Source organism: Xyrauchen texanus, chromosome 12 (genome assembly GCF_025860055.1).
Source record: "Xyrauchen texanus isolate HMW12.3.18 chromosome 12, RBS_HiC_50CHRs, whole genome shotgun sequence".
In the NCBI taxonomy this organism is placed as follows: domain Eukaryota; kingdom Metazoa; phylum Chordata; class Actinopteri; order Cypriniformes; family Catostomidae; genus Xyrauchen; species Xyrauchen texanus.
In genome coordinates, this window is record NC_068287.1 from 46,609,443 (window position 1) to 46,632,144 (window position 22,702).

Consider the following 22,702-nt stretch of genomic DNA (forward strand, 5'->3'; position numbering starts at 1 on the left):
AGATGCATTTGTTTCAATGGAAGAGCACTGCCACAAAACCCTTCAATAGTCTCATTCGAGCCTCTTATGAGGATTTAATAATTTATTTTCACTTTATATTGGCTCATAGCGCCATCTAGAGGTGCATCAAGACATAACACAATTAAATGATTAATGTTTTATTCAGAATGGACATATAATATTTATCATACATTCATAGCACATCAGAAATAATCTAAATAATGATCCAGAATCACAGAAACTGAAAGAACAAGCTCTGATATTAATATAATTATCATGAGTGAATTATTATAAATAAACTCTTGGATTGTTGCTGAAACACTGTCAGATATTTTCATCTGATTACTGTCAATGTTGTTATTGTTTAAACCCTCTTTAATGCTCATTTCATACTGTAAATATACTTTCATTTATTCTTTTATCACAGAGTTTTAACACTTCACTTAGAAGATATAACAGACACTTAAGTTGAGTGCACTTATTTTAAGACATGTAGGAAATCTTTTGGTGATTGTGGAGCATTTTGGGAGAGAGATGAACTGCTTTGACAACATACAAGTTACAAAAGACAACTGAATGAAGAGATCGGGTGGACAAATGTGTGAAAATGATTGTAAAATCCTGTAATTGTACACTGTATTCTGGATCTTCAATCGCCCCTTTATGAGACGGAGCTGGTTAGATTAAAGGTTCAGTGAGTTACTGGTAGTTAAGATGAGAGTAAACTGGTAAAGATGAAGTGTGGAGCAAATATCAAACATATGATCACATTTAATTGATTTCTATGAACTTACAAATGACCAAAATCATGTTAAGAAAACTCACTCATATGTCTGATGAGATCATTCAATCTTATCTGTTGAGTTTTTGTAGACTATGTTGAGTTATTATTGACATATTTAACCTTTGGAAATCCAAATGTTCTAAGATTGCATCAATGACTAAATACTTGTGAGATGTTCAGTAAGCAGGATCAGATATTACTGTGAATTTAACTGGTAAAATCCTCAGAGGGGAAGTGACATCATAACTCCTGAAGAATGGCAAGAGTGTGTGTGTGTAAATGTGTGTGTGAATGTGTGTAGATGTGTGTTAGTTACAGGATCAGAGAATGACACTTTTCCTCTGTCATAATCCAGATGAACTCTCACACGCTCAAGTTTCTGTGTGACTTTAAACACATCATCCTCATCATCCTCAATATACCCCACACTCCAGACATCAGTTTTAAAGAAAACTCCTCCCTTCCTCTGGTTTGATGCTGTAGTTACTCCAAGAGTCCAGTCTATATTGTGTTTAACCTCCACATCCCAGCAGTGTGTTCCTGAGTTAAACCCCTCTGAACCCAGAACACACTTATCACAGTTAATTCTCTCTGGATTATCAGGTAGTATTTGTCTGATATAATTGAATCTCACACTGGTCAGATCATCAGACAGGATCATATGTGGATTTGCAGTGTTTGGATCCAGAATCACAGGAGCTGATGAGAGAAAACAATCAACAGATGTTCATATAATCATCAAGAGTGAATCATATACAGATTATTATGAATTATGAACACTTGTCATATTGATGAAACACTATCAGATATTGTCAGTGTTGTTATTAGTTACACACTCATGTTTTATTATCAGTGTTTAACAGTGAATCACAACACAACTATTAAAAGTGTGTATAGTGTATATTATTGTCATGTTTATAATGGAGGACACACTTTTGTTTTTTTGTGTAAATATTCAAATGTCACACTCTCAGTGTGCGAGCAGAGATGTTTTGTGGACTCACTCTTGTGGACAATGTCTCGCATCTTCTTCCAGACTCTGAATGTCAGGTTGCCCAAGTAATGTGGCACATGAATGAAAGCTCCAGAAGTCATCTGTGGATCCCGCTGTGAGATCTGGACTCTGGAAGAACATTCAGGAGTCAGTACTGCAGTGACTTTGACTTCACAACCATAGAGAGGAGACACTTACCTTTCCATTGTCACATTAAAGTTCTGCAAAAGACAAAAAAACACTTGATGAGCTCCTCAAATGATCAATAAGAGCAGAAATCAATGATGAGAGTTTGACTGTCACCTTTAGAAATGAGACATCGTCATTGGCTTTCATCATTTCCTCCATGTCTTTGATTGTGTGTGAAAGAGCTGAGATGTGTGTGTTCATCTCCTCAAGCTTCTTCTTCATCATCTGACTCTTCTGCTCCTCTTCCTCTCTCAGTTCAGTGATTGTAGCTTCTTCTTCATGTCGGAGAAACTCATGAAGCTTCTTAAACTGCTCTTTAATCTGACGCTCTGTGTGCTCAGCTTGAGTCTGAAATCACATCAAATTCACTTCAATCAGCTCTGCATTCACACACATCACATCATTTATCAGCAAATGTGTTTGATTGTTGATTCTGTATCCTCACCTTGATGTGTCCAACTGATTTATCAAACTCTCCTTTCATGTTTTCTGTGCGTTTGAGTTTCTTTTGTAAAGACTTCAGTGCTGTATTGAGTTTCTCCTGAAATTTAACAAAGTGAAAATACTGTAATATGTTCCTGTATGTAATATATAGTATGATAAATATTGTTTAAAGCAATTTATTTTGTCCTTGCATATGACTCAAGAAGTTTGTTGTACCTTGTAAGATCGAAAAACTTCACTGATGGGTCTGAATTTGTGATTGGTGTGTTTTTGTGAATCTCTGCACACTAAACACACCGGCTGTTTATCGTCCAGACAGAAGAGTTTGAGTTTCTCACTGTGTAAACTGCAGATCTCCTCCTCATTTCTCTCCTTCACAAACATCTCACATAAGTTCTTCAATGCCAGATTACAAGGAGGTTTTTCTCTTAAAAATCTGCTCCTGCAGACGGGACACTCCTGAGTTCTCTTGGTTTTCCAGAACTGTTGAAGACACTCTTTACACACACTGTGACTACACGACAGAAGAACAGGATTCTTGTAGATTTCACAGCACACGGGACAAGAAAATTCTTCCACAGAGAGCGAATCCATTTTCACACTTTATAAAAGCTCCAACGATCTGAACTTTACTTTGACTTTCTGAATGTTGCTTTCAATAATGAATAATCATCAGAATCAGCAAAGATCTGCTGTCGACTCTGAAACAAACTTCACAAGAATCCTTTTAGAAAGTCGTTCCCTTTGTACTAAACCGATTGTTGATTTCTTTATTGTCCAGAAAAGTGTCCTTATGAACAGAGAGAGAGAAATAATAAGTCAGTCACGGTTATGTCAGGTTGGATTTTCTAAAATGATCAGATCCTCCATCTAAATATGCAACAAAGATTTTAGCATTCCCCACTGGTATGTCTACATACCTACATAGAGCTGGTGTCTTGCATTTGCCACCTACAGGAACGATCATGATTTCAAGCTTGTTTACTCTTCTAGGGGAGTTTAGATGGTGCTGGGAAATATAATCGAGCTTGAAATCATGATTGCCAAGAAGACTGCTGATGTCAAGATTTAGTGTAAAAAAAAAAAAAGGACTTTAATATTAATCCGTTTCTCACTCACACTATCATATCACTTCTGAATATGTGGATTAATCCACAGCTGACATCACTGGATTTCCTGTTGCTGATGGCACGCTGCACGAGAGTTTGTTTGTGGCCTGCTTAGGCTGCTTAGCATTGCTTATTTTTATTCTCAAACGTTTATCGTTAAATCCTTTGTCATTTTACCATGTTTTTCCTCTTTTCTACTGTTTCATCTGCGTGTATTTTACCTGTTGCTGCTGGCACCTAGCTAGAGTCTGTGTTTGTAGCCTGCTAGTTTTTTTTTAGCATGCTATATATCTGTTTTCAGCATTTAATCCTAAACATCTGCCATTTTTAAGCGTGCATCGGGTTTTCCCTCGTATTATTCTCTTATCGAGATACAACTGCATGCATTTTTTTCAGCGTGCACCCGTTTTCTTTTCTCCTCTGCAGTACACAGATTATTGCATCGATTTCAAAGCACTGCTTATCATTAACACCAAACTATTTTGTGAGGGATTCACATCAATCTCAACCCCTCACCTCTCAGGAACAACCAACAACATACAATTTCCGGTAAGTCATGGCATCCGCTCATGTTATTTCTTCCTGCATTGCAGGTCACATGTTTACAATAGCCTCCTCTGTCAGCAGTGAGGGATTGACATGTGATAAATGTGAGGAATTAGTCAGGCTAATGGAGAAGTTTAATGAGTTAGAGACTCGCATCTGAACGCTAGTGGAGGTCAGTGAGAAAGAGAAGCTCGTAGATACTGTTTCGGATGTGAGTAGTACAGAGAGCAACATACACAATGTGGTTCCGGCTGTAGAGCCCCTGCAGCAGGGTATTTGTGTGACATCTTGGCGGCATACTCGCTCGGCAAAGAAACACCACCCTCCCATTTCTGTTAGGGTTTCCAATCGATTCTCCCCACTCAGTGATACAACCACTGAGAATCATGTTGAAAGAGCCCTTGTTATTGGTGATTCTATTGTAAGGAACGTGGAAATAGAGACTCCAGCCACTATTGTTAATTGCATTTCGGGGGCCAGAGCATTTGACATCAAATCAAATTTACAAGTGCTGGCTAATGCTAAACATAGATTTTTTAAAACTGTTATCCATGTCGGCACTAACGATGTCCGGCTTCACCAGTCAGAGATCACTAAAGATAATGTTAAAGAATTGTGGGGAAGCTCTGGTCCCCTCCCTGCTCATCGTGGTGACTAGGTTTACAGTAGATTAGTGTCACTGAATGGCTGGATGTCTGAGTGGTGTCTGGAGAATAGAATCGGATACATAGACAGTTGTGAAGAGTTTTTGAGGTAGACATGATCTGCTAAAGAGAGATGGACTTCATCCCTCCAGGGATGGTGCCACTGTCCTCTCTAGTAATTTGGCTCATAGTCTTAATAATGAGAAGCACACAAACTGGTTAATCCGAACATCTGCTAGCAGCCTTGAGATGTCACATAAACTACAACACATAGAGACTGTATCACCTAGATATCTCATAGAGACTGTGTCTGTTCCTCGAACTACCAAACACAAAACCCTCACTAAATCCTTTAGAAAAAATTTGATTAAGGTCAAACTTGAACAAAACAAACAAATTAAAAATACACATCATATAAAAAAAAGGGCTACTAAACATTAGATCTCTTTCAACCAAAGCACTAATTGTTAATGAAATGATTACAGATCATAGTTTAGATGTGCTATGTTTGACTGAATTCTGGCTTAAACTGGATGAATATATTAGTTTAAATGAATCTACTCCCCCAGGTTATTGTTATAAACATGAGCCTCATCTGAAGGGTCGATGAGGAGGTGTTGCTACAATTTACAGTGAAGTTTTTGGTGTTACTCAGAGGACAGGATATAAATGTCTTTTGAAATAATAATGCTTAATGTGACACCGTCAGATATAAATAAAAAATCTCTGTCGTCTTTTGCCCTTGCGTATAGATCACCCAGGCCTTATTCTGATTTCCTTGGTGAGTTTGTTAATTTTTTATCAGATCTTGTAGTTACTGTAGATAGAGCTTTAATTGTTGGTGACTTCAACATTCACATCGATAATGAAAATGATACATTGGGATTAGCATTTATCGATATTCTCAACTCTCTTGGAGTCAGACAAAATGTAACAGGACCAACTCATCGCCATAATCATACGCTAGATTGAATTATGTCATATGGAGTTGATGTTGATAATATAGAAATTCTGCAGCAGAGCGATGACATCTCGGATCATTACCTCATCTCTTGTATGCTGCAATCAGCTAATGTCACTCAATCTACACCACGCTATCGTTCAGGTTATTCTTTCGACCAGTAAAGATAGATCTGGAAGAATATTAGTGAAGCTATCTCATACACTCAAACCCCAAAGCCCAAAAGAACTTGATGAAATAACAGAAAATATAAATACAGTCTTCTCTAGCACTCTTGACATTGTCACCCCACTTCGATTAAAGAAAATCAAAGAAATAAGCCCTGCACCATGGTACAATGATCACACTCATGCTCTCAAGAGAGCAGCTCGGAAAATGGAGCGCATGTGGAAAAATACAAAATTAGAAGTATTTGGTGCTGCATGGAAGGATAGTGTCTGTAGCTACAGATAGGCAGTAAAAGCTGCCAGGTCAGCATATTTTAGTAAACTCATAGAAAATAACCACAACAATCCTAGATGTTTATTCAGTACTGTGGCTAAATTGGTTTGGAATAAAGCCTCAACAGAACCAGATATCTCGCAGCACAAGAGTCATGACTCCATGAATTTCTTTACAGATAAAATTGAATTGGAGTTATGCAATCATCTGTCACAGCACCTCAGAAAACAGTGTCTCATAATTTTCCTCACGTGCAGCTTCAATCTTTCTCTGTCACAGGTCATGAAGTGCTAACAAAACTTATCAAAACATCAAAAGCCACAACATGTTTGTTAGATCCTATACCAACTAAGCTCTTAAAAGAGGTATCTCCTGTAATCTCAGAACCTCTTCTTAATATTATTAACTCCTCGCTATGATTAGGACATGTCCCAAGAAACTTTAAAATGGCAGTTATCAAACCGCTTATTAAGAAGCCACACTTGATCCACGATAACTGGCTAATTATAGACTGATTTCAAATCTCCTGTTTGCGTCAAAAATACTAGAAAAGGTAGTATCCTCCCAAATATGTTCATTTCTACAGAGAAATAGTATATACGAAGAATTTCAGTCAGGATTTAGGCCTCATCACAGTACAGAGACTGCACTTATCAGAGTTACAAATGACTCTTATCATCTGATCGTGGCTGCATTTCTCTTCTAGTGCTTTTACATCTTAGTGCTGCATTCAACACAATGATGATTCATTGACATAATAGACATTACAGTCTTATCTTCTGTTAATGCCTGACTTTCTGTAAAGCTGCTTTGAAATGATGCGTGTTGTGAAAGGCGTTTTACAAATAAAATTGACTTTTGGATTACTTTTATGCTGCCTTTGTGCTTTTTTGAGCTTCAAAGTTCTAGTAACAATTCACTTGCATTGTATGGACCTACAGAGCTGAAATATTCTTAATTTGTGTTCAGCAGAAAAAGGAAAAGTCATACACGTTTGGGATTGCATCAGGGTGAATAAATGATGAGAGAATTTTCATTTTTGGGTGAACTGTCTCTTTAAATGTTTACTTCACAAAGATTAGTTTATTAATGATTTAGGAAATTCATACAGATCCAGCGGACTAAAATGAACAACTGAAACTTACAGAAAAACTGTGAAAATGAATGAAAACTAATTTGGAAAAACAAATTAAATATAAAATCTTAATTGAAAAAACTAAACTATAAGAACACTGGTTATACTGGGCATATATATATATATATATATATATATATATATATATATATAATGTAAAGATTTAAAGCAAATAATTCCATGTATTGTGGTTTGTTTCACACAAAGTTATCGTTAAAGACTTTGAATGAAACACACAGCTCATACAGACTACTCGAACATTATTTAATTATGCTTTATTTGTCCTTTTCTGGAGCTTTAAAGACGTTCTCAATATACGATAACAGATGTGCTCTACAGTCTGTCTGAATCAAATCACTGCTGTTTAAGAAGATAAAATCAAAAGTATTACATAAAAGTGTGCAAATTACAGCATAAAATATGCAGATTACAAAATATGTTACATATTTACACAAACAAACAGCAGAAGAATGAACTTGCCTTCTTTGTTGGCGGGACTCGCTGAAACGCTGTTTCTTCTTCTCTGTTTTGTTTTGGCGGGCCGCAAACAACGTTTAAAGGCGCATACCGCCACCTGCTGTACAGAGTGTGTATCACCATGTCTTCTTCTTCTATTCGTTTTTCGGCGGATCGCAAACAAAAGCTTTTTTTGTGCAAGCAAATCAGCACCCTCATTTCCTTTCAGGCCCTCATGAAATACTTATTTCTTACATATAAACATACTTTGTTACCCACTTCATTCGTTTGCCATTCTCTCTTCTTCTCTAATATATTAATATCTATTTCAGTCGGTGGATAAACCCATGGTGGAATATTACTTGGGGATGTGAGTGAACTTTATAGTCTCCATATTCACCAACTCTTCCTATCGATATCCATCTAAATCCACTTCTCTTAAAGGGATACTCCAGCTGTGGGAAGATGAATGTGTATTTAATAGTGGTCATTTATGTAGTAGAAATGTGAAATAAGTTTTGAATTTGAAGCATTCTAGACTGAGAAAAGGCAAAAAATGTATTTTTTACTCATGTGGCTGAAAGACAACAACTCCCAGAATGCACTTGCTTTGCCGCACTTACGAGGCCACTCCCAAACCACGCCTACCGGTTACAGGCGGCGGCAGTATCTGAAAAATTGAGTTGAGTTGAGTGAGTTGTTCGATAAATTTCCATCGAAATGGTGCTAAATTGCATTGTACCGGGATGTACAAAAAAAACAGGAAAGGAGAAGAATTAAGTTTCCATCATTTTCCGTTAAAAGATTTGGAGCGATGTAAACAGTGGCTGCGGGCTATCTATCAACCATCCGAAGTTTGGTGAGGACACCGATATGGAAAACCTGAAAACCCGAAGGATTTGCAGTCGTCATTTCAAGCAGGAAGACTATGAACCGAATGTCCTTCGAATGAAGAGAACCACTCTGAAGGACACTGCAATACCATCAATATTCACCTTCCCCGATGACGAACAGCCTGGGCCATCTGGTACTAAACGCATTCGTCTAGAGGTAAGACTATCAACTAATAGCGACTCTATTTCTGATCACACAGTAGCCTAGCCTATAATGTTTTAACTTTAGTTGTTTGCAGTAAAACAGCAAATTTTAGTTCAGATTTTATATTTCCTATCATTTACAGGACAAGCACGGTTTAACCAAGTCTTCTGCAAGAGATCCAAACAGTGGGTCTTGAAGAAAATCTTCACACCACACACCACCCAGTTTATAGACACACTCATCAAGAGGGTCATGGATAGAAGACGTAACCCAAACATTCAATTTACAGTGCCAACCTCATCACTTACACTGCCACAGCCTGCGCTGCCACCCAACATTGCACCAGTCCCAAAACCATCAAAGGAAGCTGCCACAGCTTCTTTCCAGAGCCGCTTCTAAAACCGGCTTACCATAGCACCTACAGTAAAATCAGATTCTGCCTCAGCTGTTTATATTTCATTATTTATTTTTTGCCTGCTTTGTTTCTATATATTGTGCAAAATATATTTTTTGTTTTCTATCTCTTTATTTATTTTAACTTGTACCTTTGAATATGGTAGAAATGCTTTGTTGTGAATATTAAAACAAAAAAATTGTTCATCTTACCCTGTACTCCAGTGTACAATAAAGTTGTACACTTGCTGAGCGAGGCTGAATGGTTACTGTCACTGATTTTGCTGTAATTACTTACTGTAGACATATAAGACCTGGATTATTTCCCTTCTTGGAATTGATTTTGAATTAAAGATAACTTTACTAAAGTTAGGAAAAGTTAGCCTAATGTATATAACACAACTTAGACTTTCGCATAAAAAAAAATTGAACTCCAATTGAAATCAATATTTCTCTAAGCTAATACATACTCTAGCAACACTAAAGATTTATAAGAAGAACCACAACCAGTGTCAATTATAACTTTTATTGAAAAAAATAATTAATAGTAACACTTTTACATTCAAAGCTCTTCCAGAGCTTCAGCTGTTTCCTGATATCCACTGTATTGCCCGTCAGGAGCTGGATATCTCCGTCTGATATCCTGGACAACACAGGTGGGCAAAACGATACGATAGCCTTTACCAAGTCTCTCGCCTTGCAGGACCCATTCCATGAAGTGACGGTAAGCTGGTAACACAACGTTAGTAATGCGAACTATTTGCACAGACAGTATGTGCGCATACATGAAAATATAACAATAGCTCAGCTGACTACGCGGGAACAACATTGATTATGCCGGGTGTCCAAACTCTGTACATTACGTCTTAGTAACAAAAAGAAATACAAAACAAATACTCACTTTACACTAAGCCGTCCATTTGTCCCTGCAGGCTTTGGCTGGCGTTTCCAATTTATCTCTGGGATCCTGAAATAAGTTTCCAGGACCCCCCTGTCCATGTGTGGTACAAAACTTGGGTGCTCAGTTACACATGCTAGCGGTGCAGTTTCATCAGCGGATTCAGCGATCTCATGCAGAAGAAAATGGCATCGCTGAAATTCGCGACAGCAATAGGACTCTCTCTCTCCGCACAGCGAGAGCACCACCAGTTCGCCAGCTGCTCCGGCCGCCTCTTGTTCCTCCATCTCCCACAACTGTTCGTCGCTGTATTGCGGCTCGTATAGGTAGCCGCGAGCATCCGATTCACACAAAAGATCTTCGAAATCCCCATCTGTCATTACTTCAAAACTTTCTTCCGCCATCGTGATTAGACTATTATACAAAGTTTTACAGAGCAAGAGCCTGTTAGCTTAGCTTAAAGATGGCTGACACTATCTTTACATTCTATGAGTAAGATCCCGCCTCATATGGGCGTGGTGAAAACATGCGGAACTAGCTACTAATACTGGCTGTAGTTTAAAGCCTCTTGTCCAAAAATCCTCTGATGACGCAAAATGACGATTTTTGCGTCATCGGAGGATTTTTTCCAGACTAAAAATGAAATTTTCTCTCATATCATGGGGATATGAGGGGGGGGAAGCAGGGTAATTCTAAAATACTACTGGTTTTCTACTGATACAAAGCTTAATGCTAAATCCTGGAGTATCCCTTTAAATTTGCCATATTCCCAACAGTTCTTCCTAATCCAGAGCTCCAATGATATTTCACCCTCTGCTGTTAGAACAGCATTAATGTCTCCAATACAGAGCAGTAGAGCACTAAACTGTAATCTGTCTATATTTAATAGTATTGTTTTACCTGCTGCTCCATAGACTATACATCCATAATCAATTGTTGAACTCATAATAGCTCTGTATATATCAATTAATGACTGCTTATCAGCCCCTCCAATCATATCCAGCCACTGCTCTTAGTCATTTTATTATTATTATTTTGCATTTTGTTTCTACATGTTTAATATGCACTTTCCATGTGTGTTTATCATCTAGCCATAGTCCTAAATCCTTAAACTCAGACACCCTCTCCACTGGCTTCCCATATAGTGTCAGCTTCTCAACATCAATGTTTTGCTTATTAGTAAATATCATATACATTTATTCATTTGGCAGACGTTTTTATCCAAAGCGATTTACAAAAGAGGAAAACATCAGCGAATCATCTTAAGGAGACAGTGGTACAAAAAGTGCCATATTACAAAGTTTCACTATCATCAGAATAGAATACAAAACAGATTTAAGTGCATTTTTTTATTGTATTTTTTTAGTGACTGGTTAAGTGCTCTTGGAAAAGATGTGTTTTTAGCCATTTTTTGAAGATAGAGAGTGAGTCAGCTTCACGGATTGAGTTGGGAAGGTAATTCCACCAAAGTGGTATGATGAAACTGAAAGTCTGGGAAAGTGTTTTGGTGCATCTTTGTTTTGGTACGACAAGGCGACGTGCCTTAGCCGACCACAGGCTTCTGGTGGGAACTTAGCAACATAAATGTTTTTAGGTATGCTGGAGCAGACCCAGTGACTGTTTTGTATGCCAGCATCAGGGCCTTGAATTTAGTGCATGCATGAACCGGCAGCCAGTGAAGAGAGACAAAGAGTGGTGTAACGTGCTCTCTTAGGTTCATTAAAGACCAGACGTGCTGCTGCATGCTGGATCATTTGGAGAGGTCTAATAGCACATGCAGGAAGGCCTGCAATGAGAGAGTTACTGTAGTCCATTCTAGTTATGACAAGTGACTGAACAAGTTGTGTGGCATGTACAGAGAGGAAAGGTCTTATCTTCCTAATATTGTAGAGTGTAAGTCTACAGACCAAGTCTTTGAGATGTGGTCTGTGAAATTTAGCTTATTATCAATGGTTACCCCAAGATTTCTGACCGTTTTGGAAGGCGACACTGTAGTTGGAGCCAGCGGTATTCAAGGACATTTTCAAAATGCAGAACAGTCTGACAATTACTATTATTTAAATCAAAAGGTACAAATTCATTTTTGGCATCTCAAAGAATGTAAGGGGGCATGTGCACCCTCAGTCTGAAAGGTTGTGACACCTCTGATGGGAATCATTGTAAAATATACCGAAACAAGCGATCAAGACGGAGAACAACAACCATTTTAAGTGTTATTTGGAGTCAAAATGAGTTCAGGCTCAGATTTGAGTTGCAGTTGTTGGTTGTCAAAACAACTCTAAATAAGTTCATGATATCAATGTAAGTGTGACTAAGGCAGGCAGAGAATGCGGATCTAAGTGCAGCTTTTATTAATAAAAACAGGAAAACTCAGGACAAAGAAAACAAAGGAAACCTGGCACAGAGCATCATAACACATGCAAGAACTAACACTGGAAACAGGGAAATCAAGGACTTCAATACATAAAGGAACAAACAAGGGAATGAGGAACACCTGGGGAAACAATCAGGGAATGAGAACTAATCAGGGTAAAACCAATCATAAAATTAAACTACAAAAGGACTACAAAAACCAAACAGGAAACAGGAACTAAACTAAACTTCAACATAAAAGCACAAAAACAAAAGACAACAGAGAACATGACAGAGCCCCCGCTTTAGGGAGCGGATTCCAGACGCTCCAAAAAGAAAAAAAAAGAAAAAGAAAAAACAAATTGTCCAAGGGGGCACAAGGGGCAAACAGGCAGTCCAACGTACGGGGACTGGGGACAGGGAGTCCAACGGACAGGGACGGGGGCCTGGGGCGAGGCCACAGGATGGGATCAGGGTCAAGGGGCCTGAGAGGAGGCCACAGGACAGGGACGGGGGGCCTGGGAGGCCTATCAATACCAGATAAACAGCTTGTAAATCATACATACCACATTTTTTACATTTAGATATTTAAGTGATGGATAGGTTTAGGGGATAGAAAATACAGTTTGTACAGTATAAAAATCATTATGGAAATTCCCATAAAACATGGAAAACCAACATTGCGTGTGTGTGGACCCCCGAAAGTAGCAGTGTCCACCCGCTAGCCACCCCAAATATAAAACTCTAGTTCTGCAAAAAACAACAAAAGACAACTGAATGAAGAGATCGGGTGGACAAATGTGTGAAAATGATTGTAAAATCCTGTAATTGTACACTGTATTCTGGATCTTCAATCGCCCCTTTATGAGACGGAGCTGGTTAGATTAAAGGTTCAGTGAGTTACTGGTAGTTAAGATGAGAGTAAACTGGTAAAGATGAAGTGTGGAGCAAATATCAAACATATGATCACATTTAATTGATTTCTATGAACTTACAAATGACAAAAATCATGTTAAGAAAACTCACTCATATGCCTGATGAGATCATTCAATCTTATCTGTTGAGTTTTTGTAGACTATATTGAGTTACTGTATTATTGACATATTTAACCTTTGGAAATCTAAATGTTCTAAGATTGCATCAATGACTAAATACTTGTGAGATGTTCAGTAAGCAGGATCAGATATTACTGTGAATTTAACTGGTAAAATCCTCAGAGAAGTGGCATCATAACTCCAGAAGAATGGCAAGAGTGTGTGTGTAAATGTGTGTGTGAATGTGTGTAGATGTGTGTTAGTTACAGGATCAGAGAATGACACTTTTCCTCCGTCATAATCCAGATGAACTCTCACACGCTCAAAATTTTGTGTGACAATAAACGCAGCGGAGGAAAACCCTGTGTTCCCCACACCCCAGACATCAGTTTTAAAGAAAACATTTCCCTTCCTCGGGTTTGATGCTGTAGTTACTCCAAGCCTCCAGTCTATATTGTCTTTAACCTCCACATCCCAGCAGTGTGTTCCTGAGTTAAACCCCTCTGAACCCAGAACACACAGATCACAGTTAATTCTCTCTGGATTATCAGGTAATATTTGACTGTTATATCTGAATCTCACACTGGTCAGATCATCAGACAGGATCAGATTTGGATATGCAGTGTTTGGATCCAGAATCACAGGAGCTGATGAGAGAAAACAATCAACAGATGTTCATATAATCATCAAGAGTGAATCATATACAGATTATTATGAATTATGAACACTTGTCATATTGATGAAACACTATCAGATATTGTCAGTGTTGTTATTAGTTACACACTCATGTTTTATTATCAGTGTTTAACAGTGAATCACAACACAAACATTAAAAGTATGTATAGTGTATATTATTGTCATGTTTATAATGGAGGACACACTTTTGTTTTTTTGTGTAAATATTCAAATGTCACACTCTCAGTGTGCGAGCAGAGATGTTTTGTGGACTCACTCTTGTGGACAATGTCTTGCATCTTCTTCCAGACTCTGAATGTCAGGTTGCCCAAGTAATGTGGCACATGAATGAAAGCTCCAGAAGTCATCTGTGGATCCGGCTGTGAGATCTGGACTCTGGAAGAACATTCAGGAGTCAGTACTGCAGTGACTTTGACTTCACAACCATAGAGAGGAGACACTATTACGAAGGCAGACGAGGAGTGGGGATCTAGCTGCGGTTTATTGAAAATAACAAGACAAACAAGACTGGAACAAACAAAACATGCACGAGGGGAAACAAAAGATATAAACAAGGGAAAACATCCACGACGGGCTCAGGCAGGAACACATACCAGAATCTACCAGACATTACATTTACATTTGGCAGACGCTTTTATCCAAAGTGACTTACAGTGCACTTATTACAGGGACAATCCCCCTGGAGCAACCTGGAGTTAAGTGCCTTCCTCAAGGGTCCAACAGTGGCATCTTGGTGGTGCTGGGGCTTGAACCCCCAACCTTCTGGTCAGAAACCCTGAGCCTCAACCACTGAGCCACCACTGCCCCTTTACATTTAAACATTTAACGACCGACTACGAATGGAGAAACAACAGGGTTGAAATACACAAGGATAATGATGATTAAATGACATACAGGTGAGAACAATGAATGACTGGCAGTGATGAGGGCAGGGAATTATGAGAAGTGTAGTTTATGACAGGTGACAAGTGAAACACAGGGCAGACAACAGGGGATCGTGACATAACCCCCCCTCTAAGGAGCGGATTCCAGACGCTCCTAAAAAGAAAAATACCCACACAAACAAAAACAAAATAGTCCAAGGAGTGAAGGGGGGGCAAGCAGACCAAGGAAGGCACAAGGGGCAAACAGACAGTCCAAGGGGGGGGGGGGCACAAGGGGCAGACAGGCAGTCTAAAAGGGCCACAAGACAGGGAATGGGTCAGGAGGCCTGGGAGCCGGCCACAGGGTAGGGTCTGGGTCTGGAGGCCTGGGAGTCGGCCACAGGAGAAGTTCAGGTGGCGGAGCCATGGGGGGCAGAGCCGTGGAAGACTCAGGTGGCAGAGCCATGGAAGGCTCAGGAGGCAGAGCCGTAGAAGGTTCCGGAGACAGGGCCATGGTAGGCGGAGTCATGGAGAATTCTGGGGGCCGAGCCGTGGAAGGTGGAGTCAAGGAAGGCTCAGGAGGCTGAACCATAGAAGGCTCTGGAGACGGAGACGTGGAAGGTGGAGCCATGGGAGGCAGAGCCGTGGAAGGCTCAGGAGCCGATGCTGTAGAAGGCTCTGGAGGCGGAGCCGAGGGAGGCGGCACCGTAGAAGGCTCTGGAGGCGGAGCCGTGGAAAGCTTTGGAGGCGTAGCCGAGGGAGGCTCTGGAGGCGGAGACGGCAGAGGCTCGGGAGGTGGAGCCGTGGAAGGCTCAGGAGGTGGCGCTGTAGAAGGCTCTGGAGGCTGAGCTGTGGAAAGCTTTGGAGGCGGAGCCGTGAGAGGCTCAGGAGTCGGAGCCGTGGGAGGCTCAGGAGGCTGAGCCGTGGTAGGAGAAGCCTTTCCTCTTCTCCTCTGGGCGGACGAAGCTGGCAACGCTGGCTCTGGGACGGGTGAGACTTCCAGCACGTCGGCTGTGGCTGGCGTGGGCATTGGCTCGTTGGCCGTGGCAGGCGTGAAGGGACGAGCCATGGAAGGCTGGGGGGTGACCACTGTGGGAGGAGAGGTAAGGCCCTCTTCTTCTACGCCCACAGTGAACGGTGAGCAGCAAACTTGCAGTGTCTCTTCCACAAAGTTGAGGACCGACTCACCGGTGGCAACAGCTCCCTTAGAGAACTGTGGAGACTTGCCCTGAAGAACACCACCAGGGAGTATTCTGGGAAGTCCGCTACATTTGCCAGCTCCAGAAAGTCGCGAATTTGATCCTCCACTGGTTGGTCCTCTTGCTTGATGCATATAAGTCTATAGTTCAGCCTGTTGAACCGCTAGATCTATTATGGTCGGTTGTTCTATTACTGAAGGCAGACGAGGAGTGGGAATCTAGATGCGGTTTATTGACAAACAAGACTGGAACAAACAAAACATCCACGAGGGAAACAAAAGATATAAACAAGAGAAAACATCCACGACAGGAACACATACCAGAATCTACCAGACATTAACATTTATAACATACAGGTGAGAACAATGAATGACTGGCAGTGATGAGGGCAGGGAATTATGGGAAGTGTAGTTTATGACAGGTGACAAGTGAAACACAGGGCAGACAACAGGGGACCGTGAAAGACACTTACCTTTCCATTGTCACATTAAAGTTCTGCAAAAGACAAAAAAACACTTGATGAGCTCCTCAAATGATCAATAAGAGCAGAAATCAATGATGAGAGTTTGACTGTCACCTTTAGAAATGAGACATCGTCATTGGCTTTCATCATTTCCTCCATGTCTTTGATTGTGTGTGAAAGAGCTGAGATGTGTGTGTTCATCTCCTCAAGCTTCTTCTTCATCATCTGACTCTTCTGCTCCTCTTCCTCTCTCAGTTCAGTGATTGTAGCTTCTTCTTCATGTCGGAGAAACTCATGAAGCTTCTTAAACTGCTCTTTAATCTGACGCTCTGTGTGCTCAGCTTGAGTCTGAAATCACATCAAATTCACTTCAATCAGCTCTGCATTCACACACATCACATCATTTATCAGCAAATGTGTTTGATTGTTGATTCTGTATCCTCACCTTGATGTGTCGCACTGATTTATCACACTCTCCTTTCATGTTTTCTGTGTGTTTGAGTTTCTCTTGTAAAGACTTCAGTGCTGTATTGAGTTCCTCCTGAAATTTAACAAAGTGAAAATCTGTGAAAGTCCAGAATCTGAGAGATAATAATGTCCATGGATTAATGACACAATGTGATATTTATTATTTCTGTACAAATCTGTTAAATTAGTCAAGGACATTTTCAAAATGCAGAACATTCTGACAATTACTATTATTTAAATCAAAAGGTACAAATTCATTTTTGGCATCTCAAAGAATGTAAGGGGCATGTGCACCCTCAGTCTGAAAGGTCGTGACACCTCTGATGGGAATCATTGTAAAATATACCGAAACAAGCAATCAAGATGGAGAACAACAACCATTTTAAGTGTTATTTGGAGTCAAAATGAGTTCAGGCTCAGATTTGAGTTGCAGTTGTTGGTTGTCAAAACAACTCTAAATAAGTTCATGATATCAATGTAAGTGTGACTAAGGCAGGCAGAGAATGCGGATCTAAGTGCAGCTTTTATTAATAAAAACAGGAAAACTCAGGACAAAGAAAAACAAAGGAAACCTGGCACAGAGCATCATAACACATGCAAGAACTAACACTGGAAACAGGGAAATCAAGGACTTCAATACATAAAGGAACAAACAAGGGAATGAGGAACACCTGGGGAAACAATCAGGGAATGAGAACTAATCAGGGTAAAACCAATCATAAAATTAAACTACAAAAGGACTACAAAAACCAAACAGGAAACAGGAACTAAACTAAACTTCAACATAAAAGCACAAAAACAAAGACAACAAAGAACATGACAGAGCTCCCGCTTTAGGGAGCGGATTCCAGACGCTCCAAAAAGAGAGAAAAAAAAAAGAAAAAACAAATGGTCCAAGGGGGCACAAGGGGCAAACAGGCAGTCCAAGGGGGCACAAGGGGCAAACAGGCAGTCCAAGGGGGCACAAGGGGCAGACAGGCAGTCCAACGGACGGGGACTGGGTACAGGGAGTCTAACGGACAGGAACAGGGTCAGGGGGCCTGGGAGGAGGCCACAGGATGGGAACAGGGACAGGGGGCCTGGGAGGAGGCCACAGGACTGGAACTAGGTCAGGAGGCCTGGGAGGAGGCCACAGGACAGGGACTGGGTCGGGAGGCCAGGGAGGCTCGGGAGGCGGAGACATGGAAGGCAGTGCTGTGGAAGGCAGAGCCCTGGGAGGCCCGGAAGACGGAGCCATGGAAGGTGGAGCTGTGGAAGGCTCAGGGGGCGGAGCTTTGCAAGGATCTGGGGGGCGGAGCTGTGGAAGGATCTGGGGCAGAGCCGTGGAAGGCAGAGCTCTGGAAAGCTCAGGGGGCGGAGCCGTGGAAGGCAGATTCATGGAAGGCTGTGTGGGCGGAGTGGTGGAAGGCCCGAGAGACGGATCCATGGAAGGCAGAGCTGTGGAAGGCTCAGGGAGCGGAGTCGTGGAAGGCAGAGCTGTGGAAGGCAGATTCATGGAAGGCTGTGTGGGCAGAGTGGTGGAAGGCCCGGGAGACGGAGTCATGGAAGGCAGAGCTGTGGAAAGCTCAGGGGGCGGAGCAGTGGAAGGCAGTGTGGGCGGAGTGTTTGAAGGTGGAGCCCTGGGAGGCTCGGGAGGCGGAGCCCTGGGAGGCGGAGCCGTGGAAGACGAAGCCGTGGAAGACAAAGCCATGGAAGACGAAGCCATGGAAGACGAAGCCATGGAAGACGAAGCCATGGAAGACGAAGCCATGGAAGACTCTGGGGGCAGAGCCATGGAAGGCTCAGGAGGCGGATCCGTAGAAGGCTCTGGAGACGGAGCCGTGGAAGGCTCCGTAGGCGGAGCCGTGGAAGGCCCTGGAGACGGAGCCGTAGAAGGCCCTGGAGACGGAGCCGTGGAAGGCTCGGGAGGAAGAGGCGTCGAAGTCTCGAGAGGCGGAGCCCTGGGAGGCTCGAGAGGCAGAGCCCTGGATTACTCGGGAGGTGCTGGCTCTGGGACGGTCGAGGCTAAAGGCTCTGGCTCGCCGACCATGGCAGGCGTGGGCTCTGGCTCGATGACCGTGGCAGGCGTGGGCTCTGGCTCGACGACCGTGGCAGGCGGAGACTGGGGAGCAAAAGCCTTTCCTCTTCTCCTCATCCTGGAAGGAGGCCACAGGACAGGGACCGGGTCAGGAGGCCTGGGAGGTGGCCACAGGACGGGAACCGGGTCAGGAGGCCTGGGAAGAGGCCACAGGACGGGAACCGGGTCAGGAGGCCTGGTAGGAGGTCACAGGACTGGAACTAGGTCAGGAGGCCTGGGAGGAGGTCACAGGACTCTGGAGGCCTGGGAGGAGGCCACAGGACAGGGACTGGGTCGGGAGGTCAGGGAGGCTTGGGAGGCGGAGCCATGGAAGGCAGTGCTGTGGAAGGCGGAGCCCTGGGAGGCCCGGAAGACAGAGCCATGGAAGGCGGAGCTGTGGAAGGCTCAGGGGGCGGAGCCGTGGAAGGATTTGGGGTGGAGCCGTGGAAGGCAGAGCTCTGGAAAGCTCAGGGGGCAGAGCCGTGGAAGGCAGATTCATGGAAGGGTGTGTGGGCGGAGTGGTGGAAGGCCCGAGAGACGGAGCCATGGAAGGCGGAGCTGTGGAAGGCTCAGGGGGCGGAGCCGTGTAAGGCCCGGGAAAGGGAGCCATGGAAGGCAGTGCTGTGTGGGCGGAGTGGTGGAAGGCCCGGGAGACGGATCCATGGAAGGCAGAGCTGTGGAAGGCTCAGGGAGCGGAGTCGTGGAAGGCGGAGCCATGGAAGGCAGATTCATGGAAGGCTGTGTGGGCGGAGTGGTGGAAGGCCCGGGAGACAGAGCTATGGAAGGCAGAGCTCTGTGGAAAGCTCAGGGGGCGGAGCCGTGGAAGGCAGTGTGGGCGGAGTGTTGGAAGGTGGAGCCCTGGGAAGCTCGGGAGGCGGAGCCCTGGGAGACGGAGCAGTGGAAGACGAAGCCGTGGAAGACGAAGCCGTGGAAGACGAAGCCGTGGAGAACTCTGGGGGCAGAGCCATGGAAGGCTCAGGAGGCAGATCCGAAGAAGGCTCTGGAGACGGAGCCATGGAAGGCGGAGCCATGGAAGGCTCAGTAGGCGGAGCCGTGGAAGGCCCTGAAGGGCTCTGGCTCGACGACCGTGGCAGGCGTGGGCTCTGGCTCGACGACTGTGGCAGGCGTGGGCTCTGGCTCGACGACCGTGGCAGGCGTGGGCTCTGGCTCGACGACCGTGGCAGGCGTGGGCTCTGGCTCGACGACCGTGGCAGGCGTGGGCTCTGGCTCGCTGACCGTGGCAGGCGGAGACTGGGGAGCAAAAGCCTTTCCTCTTCTCCTCATCCTCCGGGTGGAAGAAGCTGGCAACACTGGCTCTGGGACGGACGGAAGAGCTTCACATTTCTGTCTTTCATCCCTCCAAAAATACCCCATTAACTTCCATTGTAAATGTCTCACAGTAACAGATTTGTGCCTGTTTTTTAAGAAAAGGAGGGACGAGTCATTTTTTTTTTTTGGTGGTAGTCAACATTAAGGCACAAATGCTCTTGATTGATCTTCTATTAAACTGGGAATATTCTTTCAACAGTTACTAAAGGGTGCGTTGCATTTAGAAGTGATCATCCCTATGGCCTATTCCCTTTTAAGACTTTACCTGCCACTGCGAGAGCTTCAGAGGGCTGAATGTGGGGCTCAAAAATAACATTTGTGACTTTCTAAGAAATTTTATTTCAAAATGTATTTTGAATGACCTCACAGTTTGGCATAATTGTTCTCCCTTCGAAGTGCCCTGAGAAGGCATCATTTATACCGTTTTGAACAGTTTCACAAAATATTTTAATAATATCACAATTAGATGAAGAGGTTCAAATGATCTAAGTAGACCGTTCTGCTTTTTCCATTAAAACAGACCCCTGAGCTCTCATCTCCACCTCTAGAAGATATCAGAAAACATTCATTTTCTATTGGAGCAACAGAAATCACAGACACTATGACTTTCAATGGTACAGATGTCTAATGAAGGACCTGTAGGGGCTGAAACATCATGAGGTTTAAATCCCATAAAGTTGACTTTGTTTTATTTTTATCATAAAGAGTGAATGCTTGTACCGATAAATATATGTGTAGATAAATTACATACATGTTTTTCCTTAATATGACTCAAGAGAAGTTTATCGTACCTTGTAAGATGAAATAACTTCACTGATGGGTCTGAATTTATGATTGACGTGTTTCTCTGAATCTCTGCACACGAAACACACCGGCTGTTTATCATCCAGACAGAAGAGTTTGAGTTTCTCTCTGTGTAAACTGCAGATCTCCTTCTCATTTCCCTCCTTCTCATTTCTTTCCTTCACAAACAACTCACATAAATTCTTCAATGCCAGATTACGAGGAGGTTTTTTTCTTGAATATCTCCTGCAGACAGGACACTCCTGAGTTCTCTTGGTTTTCCAGAACTGTTGAAGACACTCTTTACACACACTGTGACTACACGACAGAAGAACAGGATTCTTGTAGATTTCAAAGCACACGGGACAAGAATGTTCTTCCACAGAGAGAGAATCCATTTTCACTGTTTATAAAAGCTCCAACGATCTGAACTTTACTTTCACTTTCTGAATGTTGCTTTCAATAATGAATAATCATCAGAATCAGCAAAGATCTGCTGTCGACTCTGAAACAAACTTCACAAGAATCCTTTTGAAAGTGTTTCCCTTCGTTTAGAACTGATCACTGATTCCTTTTTTGATTTTGTCCAAATATTCACAGAACAGTCAGTAAAGAGAGGAAATAAGAACTTCCTGGTTAGTGTTGTATGAGGGTGGAGTTTCTGTGTCTTTGTGATCTCTGAATCAATCTTGGGTTCTTTGATTCTTTGCCTGTATCATTTGACTCTGAGCACTGGATCATCATTTTGTTTATAGATTTTTATCTGACGTCTGACATAAAATCTTAAAAACCTTCAGCACATGGAGCATCTGTTGTGAATGAATTAGAATAATGATAGTCATAAATAGTGCTAAGTAGTGATAACAGAAATGTAGTATAATTTGCCACTGATATTATTCTGTTCAGCATTAAGACTACAGATCCCCAAACAAATGAGTAAGACTATATTTCCCACTATGCTTTGTTAAGTTAAAAAGAGTTTGCGAGAATGTGGGGAAGGGTTAATGAATCAGTCTAGAGATTCAGTAATGATGGCTCCAGAACAAACCATTACATCCATTAAGGGAAACAGGAACAACAACTGACCAAGACTGAGCAAACACAAGGACATTATAAACACTCTGGCAAACAAGGTAAACTAAATACAGCTGGGAACAATCAGAGAAGGAACAGAGATACAAGAAGTTAAACACAAAACTTCAAACTAAAAGTCACTAAACTCCTAGCAACCTCTGGTGGCCACTAGGGCAAAAGTGCTCACTCAGGTGTTACATAGCCCCTCTCTAAGGAGATAGGACTTCTGGCACTCCTAAACATAACACAAAAATATGTGTTCATGGGAGGACCAGGACATTATGGAACCGGCATTCCAAGAAAGCACAGGTGAACACAGAAAGACCTCCGGAGGGTAAGACAGCCCAGGTGGC

At 42.4% G+C, this 22,702-nt stretch overlaps 1 protein-coding gene and 1 pseudogene across 2 annotated transcripts; both read right to left on the reverse strand.

The window, feature by feature from the left end:
- Positions 1-175: 175 nt before the first annotated feature.
- LOC127652439 (nuclear factor 7, ovary-like) lies at positions 176-21,902 on the reverse strand. Of its 2 annotated transcripts, XR_007971707.1 has the most exons (7): positions 21,284-21,902; positions 17,085-17,180; positions 16,754-16,987; positions 16,649-16,671; positions 14,371-14,489; positions 13,495-14,065; positions 176-904 (listed from the first exon to the last, which is right to left on the reverse strand). XR_007971707.1 is itself a non-coding variant. In XM_052138597.1 (6 exons), exons 1-6 carry the CDS (start codon positions 21,671-21,673, stop codon positions 13,551-13,553), a joined length of 1,377 nt encoding a protein of 458 aa, XP_051994557.1. In that variant the 5' UTR covers positions 21,674-21,902; the 3' UTR covers positions 12,274-13,550. The 2 variants fall into 2 exon arrangements, 1 of the variants encoding a protein (XP_051994557.1); XM_052138597.1 differs by lacking the exon at positions 176-904 and having other exon boundaries at positions 12,274-14,065.
- Positions 902-3,233, reverse strand: LOC127652442 (nuclear factor 7, ovary-like; annotated as a pseudogene).
- Positions 21,903-22,702: the final 800 nt, after the last annotated feature.

Coding starts and splice junctions, on each gene's coding strand:
- LOC127652439 (XM_052138597.1), bottom strand. CDS start 21,673: ATGGATTCTCTCTCTGTGGAAGAACATTCTTGTCCCGTGTGCTTTGAA. Junction 17,181..21,283: donor AAGTTATTTCATCTTACAAG/GTACGATAAACT, acceptor GTTAAATTTCAG/GAGGAACTCAATACAGCACT. Junction 14,490..16,648: donor TTTAATGTGACAATGGAAAG/GTAAGTGTCTTT, acceptor ATGTTCTTCCAG/AGTCCAGATCTCACAGCCGG.